Source organism: Procambarus clarkii, chromosome 48 (assembly GCF_040958095.1).
Source record: "Procambarus clarkii isolate CNS0578487 chromosome 48, FALCON_Pclarkii_2.0, whole genome shotgun sequence".
Lineage (NCBI taxonomy): Eukaryota > Metazoa > Arthropoda > Malacostraca > Decapoda > Cambaridae > Procambarus > Procambarus clarkii.
The window spans coordinates 3,878,265-3,888,226 of record NC_091197.1 but is presented as its reverse complement, the minus strand read 5'-3'; the positions used below and the strand labels follow the sequence as shown (position 1 = coordinate 3,888,226).

Genomic DNA, 9,962 nt, shown 5'->3' with positions numbered 1-9,962 from the left:
CTGTAAACAAGAACATTAGAACTCCGGAAATTGAGTTTGACCATCCTTGTCCTGTCTCACTGTACATATTGCTTCATATTTCATATAGGTATGGCATCCTTTTCCTAAAGCTGTTTTGGTTCTTATATACGAAAGTAAATTATGTCTAGATCTTCTGGCGATCTTAATCATATTATTCGAAGCAACTGAACTTTTCACACGGGAGTCACACGTTACCAACACATCATCGACCACATGCGCCAAACTAACCACATTCCGGCTGGTTAGCTTGGCACATCTGCCAGACATATATGAACAATTTGGCATAACTGGAAACTAAACAAGGGTCATACTCAATACAGATAACTACCGACTGTGTCATAGAGATATGACACATAACTTGTATTAGGCAGGAATGAATAAATATGACGGTCAGAGATGTGAAGGGGAAGAGTGTTTTTTTTACTTGGTTTCAAATGTAGAGATCAGAGTATGAGGTCCTCGAAAGGCGGGACCCAAGTGCTGAAGCTCTAAGCCCTCACAAGGTGAGAGCTGGTGAGAATGGTCGGTCGGTGTCTATCTATCTGTCTGTCTGTCTGTCTGTCTGTGTCTCTCTCTGTCTCTGTCTGTCTGTCTGTCTGTCTGTGTCTCTCTCTGTCTCTGTCTGTCTCTCTCTCTGACACACACAGGACCGACAGGAAAAAACCGAGAAGCAAAAGGAGAATCCGTGATTTAATCGGAAATGAATGAAAGCAAAGGCGCTGAACAAAAGGGCGTGGAGGAACTTTCGAAATAACAGAACACCAGAAAGTAGAGAGAGATACCAGAGAACCAGGAACGAGTATGTTAGTGTGAGAAGAGCAGCTGAGAAAAGGTATGAAAATGATATAACTAATAAAGCCAAGACCGAACCAAAGCTACTGCACAGTTACATCAGGAGGAAGACAACAGTGAAGGAACAGGTGATGAAACCTAGAACGAATGAGGACAGGTATACAGAGAATGACAGAGGTGTGTGAGGAACTCAACAAGAGGTTTCAGGAGGTCTTTACAATAGAACAAGGAGAGGTCACAGCGCTAGGAGAGGTGGCAGCAAACTAGGCGACCTTGGAAGGGTTCGAAATTACAAGAGAAGAGGTCAAGAGGCACCTATTGGAGCTGGACATGAGAAAGGCTGTTGGCTCGGACGGAATCTCACCATGGGTATTGAAAGAGTGTGCAGGAGCACTTTGTTTGTCACTCTCCATAGTGTATAGTAGGTCACTGGAAACGGGAGACCTGCCAGAAATATGGAAGACGGCTAATGGGGTCCCAATATACAAAAAGGATGACAGACAAGAGGCACTGAACTACAGGCCAGTGTCCTTAACTTGTATACCATGCAAGGTGATGGAGAAGATTGTGAGAAAAAACCTAGTAACACATCTGGAGAGAAGGGACTTCGTGACAACCCATCAACATGGGTTCAGGGAGGGTAAATCTTGCCTTAGAGGCTTAATAGAATTCTACGATCAGGTGACAAAGATTAAACAAGAAAGAGAAGGATGGGCGGACTGCATTTTTTTTTACTGTCGGAAAGCCTTTGACACAGTACCCCATAAAAGGCTGATGCATAAGCTGGAGAAACAGGCAGGAGTAACTGGTAGGGCGCTCCAGTGGATAAGGGAATACCTAAGCAGAGAGTTACAGTGAGGGGTGACACCTGAAATTGGCGTGAAGTCACCAGTGGAGTCCCACAGGGCTCTGTACTCGGACCTATCCTGTTTCTGATATACGTAAATGATCTCCCAGAGGATATAGACTCATTCCTCTCAATGTTTGCTGACGACGCCAAAATTATAAGAAGGATTAAGACAGAGGAGGACAGCTTGAGGCTTTAAGAAGACCTGGACAAACTAAAGGAATGGTCGAACGAATGGTTGTTAGAGTTTAACCCAAGCAAATGTAATGTAATGAAGATAGGTGTAGGGAACAGGAGGCCAGATATTAGGTATCATTCGGGAGATGAAATTCTTCAAGAATCAGAGAGAGAGAGAAAGACTTAGGGTTGATATCACGCCAGCCTTGTCTCCTGAATCCCATATCAAAAGGATAACATCAGCGGCATAAGCCTGGTTGGCCAACATAAGAACGGCATTTAGAAACTTGTGTAAGGAATCATTCAGAACTTTGTATACTACATATGTCAGACCAATCCTGGAGTATGCAGCTCTAGCATGGAGTCCATATCTAGTCAAGCATAAGACTAAACTGGAAAAAGTTCAAAGGTTTGCCACCAGACTAGTACCCGAGCTGAGAGGTATGAGCAACGAGGAGAGACTACGGGAATTAAACCTCACTTCGCTGGAAGACAGAAGAGTTAGGGGGGACATGATCACCACATTCAAGATACTGAAGGGAATTGATAGGGTAGATAAAGACAGGCTATTTAACACAAGGGGCACACGCACAAGGGGACACAGGTGGAAATTGAGTGCCCAAATGGGCCAATGAGATATAAGAACGATTTTTTTTGTGTCAGAGTAGTTGACAAATGGAATGCATTAGGAAGTGATGTGGTGGAGGCTGACTCCATACACAGTTTCAAGTACTCACCTAATTCTACTCGCTTAATTGTGCTTGCGGGGGTTGAGCTTTGGCTCTTTGGTCCCGCCTCTCAACTGTCAATCAACTGGTGTACAGATTCCTGAGCCTACTGGGCTCTTATCATATCTACATTTGAAACTGTGTATGGAGTCAGCCTCCACCACATCACTTCCTAGTGCATTCCATTTATTAACTACTCTGACACTGAAAAAATTCTTTCTAACGTCTCTGTGGCTCATCTGGGTACTCAGTTTCCACCTGTGTCCCCTTGTTCGTGTCCCACCCGTGCTGAAGAGTTTGTCTTTGTCCACCCTGTCAATTCCCTGAGAATTTTGTAGGTAGTTATCATGTCTCCCCTTACTCTTCTGTTTTCCAGGGATGTGAGGTTCAGCTCCTTTAGCCTTTCCTCGTAGCTCAATCCTCTCAGTTCCGGGACGAGCCTGGTGGCATACCGCTGAATCTTCTCTAACTTTGTCTTGTGTTTAACTAGGTATGGACTCCAGTTTGGAGCTGCATACTCCAGGATTGGTCTTACATAAGTGGTATACAGGGTTCTGAAAGATTCCTTACACAAGTTTCTGAAGGCAGTTCTTATGTTGGCCAGTCTAGCATATGCCGCTGATGATATTCTTTTGATGTGGGCCTCTGGGGACAGGTTCGGTGTGATATCAACCCCCAGATCCTTCTCTCTATTTGACTCTTGCAGGATTTCCCCTCCCAGATGATACCTTTTGTTCAGCCTCCTGCTCCCTTCGCCTAATTTCATTACCTTACACTTTCCCGAGTTGAACTTTAGCAGCCATTTTCTAGACCATTCCTTCAGTTTATCCAGGTCATCCTGTAGTCTCTGTCTATCTTCATCCGTCTTGATTCTTCTCATAATTTTTGCATCATCAGCAAACATCGAGAGGAATGAGTCTATACCCTCTGGAAGATCGTTCACATATATTAGAAACAGGATGGGTCCAAGTACTGAGCCCTGTGGGACTCCGCTGGTGACATCTCGCCACTCTGATGTCTCCCCCCTCACCGTTACTCGCTGTTTCCTGTTGCTTAAGTACTCCCTTATCCACTGGAGCACCTTCCCTTTTACTCCTGCCTGTTGCTCCAACTTTTTTAACAGCCTTTTATGGGGTACCGTGTCAAAGGCTTTTTGGCAATCCAGGAAAATGCAGTCGGCCCACCCTTCTCTTTCCTGCCTAATTTTCGTTGCCTGGTCATAAAATTCTATTAAACCTGTGAGGCACGATTTACCATCCCTGAACCCATGTTGGTGGTGCGTTACAAAGTTATTTCCCTCCAGATGCTCTACGAGCTTTTTCCTCACGATCTTCTCCATCACCTTGCATGGTATACAAGTTAAGGAAACTGGCCTGTAATTCAGTGCCTCTTGCCTGTCACCCTTTTAGTTTATTGGGACCACGTTAGCTGTCTTCCAACTTTCTGGTAAGTCTCCTGTTTCCAGTGACCTGTTATACACCATAGAGAGTGGCACACTTAGTGCTTCTGCACCTTCCTTTAGTATCCATGGTGAGATTCTATCAGGCCCAACAGCCTTTGTCACATCCAGCTCCAGCAGACACCTTTTGACCTCATCACTGGTGAGGTCAAATTCCTTCAAGGTTGCTTGGTTTGCCGCCTCCTCATTTAGTGCTGGGGCTTCTCCTTGTTCTATTGTGAAGACCTCCTGGAATCTCTTGTTGAGTTCTTCACACACCTCCTTGTCATTCTCTGTGTATCTGTTCTCCACTTTCCGCAGCTTCATCACTTGTTCCTCCACTGCTGTTTTCCTCCTGATGTGGCTGTGGAGCAGCTTTGGTTGGGTCTTGGCTTTACTCGCGATGTCATTTTCAAACTGATATGTGTAGATATGATAGAGCCCAATAGGCTCAGGAACCTGTACACCAGTTAATTGACAGTTGAGAAGCGGGACCAAAGAGCCAGAGCTCAACCCCCGTAAGTACAACTAGGTGAGAACAAGTAGGTGAGCACACACCAGAGAGAGAGAGAGAGAGGGGGGGGGGGTGAGGGGAGGGGAGGGGGTGCACCGGAGGCTGGTGGTGGAACAACCAATGATCTCTACACCAGGAAGACCCGGGCTCAGCCCCCGGCCCGTCACGCTTCCTCTACTGTGTGTGTGGAGTCTGCTCCCCCTCCCTTCCCCCCACCACTGTGTATACTGACACCCGTGTACACCAGTGCTTCCTGGACCCCCCAAGACGGGCTTGGCAGTGTGCCCCCCCAAGACGGGCTTGGCAGTCTGCCCCCCCCCCCCAAGACGGGCTTGGCAGCGTGCCCCCCAAGACGGGCTTGGCAGTGTGCCCCCCCCCAAGACGGGCTTGGCAGTGTGCCCCCCCCCCAAGACGGGCTTGGAGGTGTGCCCCCCAAGACGGGCTTGACAGTGTGCCCCCCCCCAAGACGGGCTTGGCAGTGTGCCCCCCCCCCCCAAGACGGGCTTGGCAGTGTGCCCCCCCCCAAGACGGGCTTGGAGGTGTGCCCCCCAAGACAGGCGTGGCAGTGTGCCCCCCCCAAGACGGGCTTGGAGGTGTGCCCCCAAGACGGGCTTGGAGGTGTGCCCCCAAGACGGGCTTGGCAGTGTGCCCCCCCCCAAGACGGGCTTGGCAGTGTGCCCCCCCAAGACGGGCTTGGAGGTGTGCCCCCAAGACGGGCTTGGAGGTGTGCCCCCAAGACGGGCTTGGCAGTGTGCCCCCCCCCCAAGACGGGCTTGGCAGTGTGCCCCCCCCCCAAGACGGGCTTGGAGGTGTGCCCCCAAGACGGGCTTGGCGGTGTGCCCCCCCCCAAGACGGGCTTGGAGGTGTGCCCCCCAAGACGGGCTTGGAGGTGTGCCCCCCAAGACGGGTTTGGAAGTGAGCCCCCCTCCCCCAAGACGGGCTTGGCAGTGTGCCCCCCCCCCCAAGACGGGCTTGGCAGTGTGCCCCCCCCAAGACGGGCTTGGCAGTTTCCCCCCCCCCCAAGACGGGCTTGGAGGTGTGCCCCCAAGACGGGCTTGGCAGTGTGCCCCCCCCCCCCCAAGACGGGCTTGGCAGTTTCCCCCCCCCCCAAGACAGGCTTGGAGGCTGATGAAACATGTGTCTGAATCATCATCATCATCATCATCTCTCTTGTTTTCCAGCTCGCCAGCTGGAAGGTTAGTGGCACCCTGAGTAATGAGGCAGCGTCCAGGTGTTGCAATGATTGATGCTCCATCATGCTCCATTACGCTCCCTGACGTTTTCTAATGTTGTGCAATACATCCCGAGTCTCTGTGACGCTCCCTGGTGCTCCCTGGTGCTTCCTGACGCTCCCTGGTGCTTCCTGACGCTCCCTGGTGCTTCCTGACGCTCCCTGGTGCTTCCTGACGCTTCCTGGGGCTTTCTGACGCTCCCTGGTGCTCCCTGACGCTCCCTGGTGCTCCCTGACGCTCCCTGACGCTCCCTGGTGCTTCCTGACGCGCCCTGGTGCTTCCTGACGCTCCTTGGTGCTCTCGGTGCTTCCTGACGCTTCCCGGTGCTTCCTGACGCTCCCCGGTGCTCCCCGACGTTCCCTGGTTCTCCCTGGTGCTTCCTGACGCTCCCTGGTGCTTTCTGACGCTCCCTGATGCTTCCTGACGCTCCCTGGTGCTTCCTGACGCTCCCTGGTGCTTCCTGGTGCTTTCTGACGCTCCCTGGTGCTTTCTGACGCTCCCTGGTGCTTTCTGACGCTTCCTGGTGCTTCCTGGTGCTTTCTGACGCTCCCTGGTGCTTCCTGGTGCTTTCTGACGCTCCCTGGTGCTTCCTGGTGCTTTCTGACGCTCCCTGGTGCTTCCTGGTGCTTTCTGACGCTCCCTGGTGCTTCCTGGTGCTTTCTGACGCTCCCTGGTGCTTCCTGGTGCTTTCTGACGCTCCCTGGTGCTTTCTGACACTCCCTGGTGCTTCCTGATGCTTTCTGACGCTCCCTGGTGCTTCCTGGTGCTTTCTGACGCTCCCTGGTGCTTCCTGGTGCTTTCTGACGCTCCCTGGTGCTTCCTGGTGCGTTCTGACGCTCCCTGGTGCTTCCTGGTGCTTTCTGACGCTCCCTGGTGCTTTCTGACACTCCCTGGTGCTTCCTGGTGCTTTCTGACGCTCCCTGGTGCTTCCTGGTGCTTTCTGACGCTCCCTGGTGCTTCCTGGTGCTTTCTGACGCTCCCTGGTGCTTCCTGGTGCTTCCTGACGCTCCCTGGTGCTTCCTGACGCTCCCTGGTGCTTCCTGACGCTCCCGGTGCTTCCTGACGCTCCCTGGCGCTCCCTGGTGCTTCCTGGTGCTTTCTGACGCTCCCTGGTGCTTCCTGACGCTCCCTGGTGCTTCCTGACGCTCCCGGTGCTTCCTGACGCTCCCTGGCGCTCCCTGGTGCTTCCTGGTGCTTCCTGACGCTCCCTGGTGCTTCCTGACGCTCCCTGGCGCTCCCTGGTGCTTCCTGGCGCTTTCTGACGCTCCCTGGTGCTTCCTGGTGCTTTCTGACGCTCCCTGGTGCTTCCTGGTGCTTTCTGACGCTCCCTGGTGCTCCCTGGTGCTTCCTGACGCTCTCTGACGCTCCCTGGTGCTTCCTGACGCTCCCCGGTGCTTCCAGACGCTCCCCGGTGCTTCCAGACGCTCCCTGGGGCTCCCTGACGCTCCCTGACGCTCCCTGGTGCTCCCTGACGTTCCCTGGTTCTCCCTGGTGCTCCATGACGTTCCCTGGTGCTCCATGACGTTCCCTGGTGCTCCCTGACGTTCCCTGGTGCTCCCTGATACACACCCTGCCGCTTCGTAACACTTCGTGTCACGCGGGTTCGTTACGGGGGGGGGGGAGGATATGTTGGGACAAGACGCTTTCTTTCCACATTGGAAAGAAATGGAAAGATCCTCCCCACGTCCCAGTGCCAAGTTTTTCCATCTTCCTGCTGCAACCCGTCCTCGACTCAAGTCCATTCCATCCAGCGGTCGACCCCACAGACGCATTCACAAATTTTTACATGCTGTTCATTCAAAACGGGAGTTTTCTCAAATATAAATTAATATTATATTGTATAATATATGTACAATATAGCGTATTGTGCATATATAGACATAGGTTAGGTTAGGTGTTTAGGCTCTGTTGGCGATTATTTGTATTTGTAGTACGTGGGTGAAGCATTTATAGCATTGTGGTTCGAACAAAATTCGTCAGTGAAGCACTTGTTCTGGAAGTGTTCGAACGTCATCAGTTGTGAGTCGTGTGTAAACCGTTTTTCATTCATAAACAGGGGGTTTGGCGGGTGGGTGGAATCACTTTTGGGTCTTTGTTTGGAGGTCGGGCTGCCTCCTCTTTTACTCAGTTCGAAGCTATATTGCTTTGCTGTTCTTCGTTGTCGGACAGTTCAAAGATAAGAAGCTTCGTTAAACACCGTGAATTCCCTCTCTCACAACCACCCCCCTACAACCACTCCCTACAACCACCCCCTACAACCACCCCCTACAACCACCCCCTACAACCACCCCCTACAACCACCCCCTACAACCACCCCCTACAACCACCCCCTACAACCACCCCCTACAACCACCCCCTACAACCACCCCCTACAACCACGCCCTACAACCACGCCCTACAACCACCCCCTACAACCACCCCCTACAACCACCCCCTACAACCACCCCCTACAACCACCCCCTACAACCACCCCCTACAACCACCCCCCACAACTACCCCCCACAACCCTACCCCACAACCCCCCCCACAACCCCCCCCACAACCCCCCCCCACAACCCCCCCCCACAACCCCCCCCCACAACCCCCCCCAACCCCCCCCCCCCACAACCCCCCCCCCCCACAACCCCCCCACAACCCTCCCCACAACCCCCCCCCCACAACCCTCCCCACAACCCTCCCCACAACCCCCCCCCCCACAACCCTCCCCACAACCACCCCCCCACAACCACCCCGCCCCACAACCACCCCCCCCCCCCAAAACCACCCCCCCCCACAACCACCCCCCCCCCACAACCACCCCCCCCCACAACCATCCCCCCCCCACAACCACCCCCCCCACAACCCCCCCCCCACAACCACCCCCCCACAACCACCCCCCCCACAACCCCCCCCCCACAACCACCCCCCCCACAACCACCCCCCCACAACCACCCCCCCACAACCACACCCCACAACCACCCCCCACAACCACCCCCCCCACAACCACCCCCCACAACCCCCTCCCCCCACAACCCCCTCCCCCCACAACCCCCTCCCCCCACAACCCCCTCCCCCCACAACCACCCCCTCCCCCCACAACCCCCTCCCCCCACAAACCCCTCCCCCCACAACCACCCCCCCACAACCACCCCCCACAACCCCCCCCCCACAACCACCACCCCCCACAACCACCACCCCCCACAACCCCGACAACCACCCCCCAACCACCCCCCACAACCACCCCCACAACCACCCCCCACATGCACCCCCCACAACCACCACCCCCCACAACCCCGACAACCACCCCCCACAACCACCCCCCACAACCACCCCCACAACCACCCCCCACAACCACCCCCCACAACCACCCCCACAACCACCCCCCCCACATCCACCCCCCACAACCACCCCCCCACAACCCCCCCACAACCCCCCCCCACAACCCCCCCCACAACCACCTCCCCCCACAACCCCCCCCCCCACAACCACCCCACCACAACCACCCCTTACAACCACCCCCCACAACCACCCCAACACCCCCACAACCACCCCAACACCCCCCACAACCACCCCAACACCCCCCACAACCACCCCCACAACCACCCTCACAACCACCCCCACAACCCCCCACAACACCCCCCACAACCACCCCCCACAACCACCCTCACAACCACCCCCACAACCCCCCACAACACCCCCCACAACCACCCCCCACAACCACCCTCACAACCACCCTCACAACCACCCCCACAACCCCCCACCACACAACCGGACCCATTCCCCACATTTTCCATCTTATACTGAAACATAAACTAGGACATATTTCCTTTATTACGTCTCCAAGACCCAAGAGACGGGCTTGACCGCGGGTCCAGACACTGTAACAAGGCGACTCTTGACAGGCGAAGGACGGCGAATTAGTCGTTAAAATACAATGGCCAAGTTTGCGGTGATTGCCTAAGGAGCGGCCGGGCCTGAGACCGCACCGGTAGCGAGCGGTCGCAAGCGGTTAGGAGCGTTAGCAAGCGGTTGTAATATAGCAACATAGGAGGATTGTGGAGGACCGGTTACTGAAGGGTAAGGGGAAGGTGGTGAAGGGTAAGGGGAAGGTGGTGAAGGGTAAGGGGGAAGGTGGTGAAGGGTAAGGGGGAAGGTGGTGAAGGGTAAGGGGAAGGTGGTGAAGGGTAAGGGGAAGGTAGTGAAGGGTAAGGGAAGGTGGTGAAGGGTAAGGGGA

General features: G+C 54.5%; 2 protein-coding genes across 2 annotated transcripts in view; one reads left to right on the top strand and one right to left on the bottom strand.

Moving 5' to 3' along the window:
* The window catches only part of Cad89D (cadherin 89D), a 160,008-nt gene that overhangs the window by 23,154 nt on the left and 126,892 nt on the right, over positions 1-9,962 (top strand). The window lies entirely within an intron of this gene.
* LOC138350980 (ribosome-binding protein 1-like) lies at positions 5,801-7,249 on the bottom strand. The gene has a single exon (XM_069302446.1). It carries the CDS (start codon positions 7,247-7,249, stop codon positions 5,801-5,803), a length of 1,449 nt encoding a protein of 482 aa, XP_069158547.1.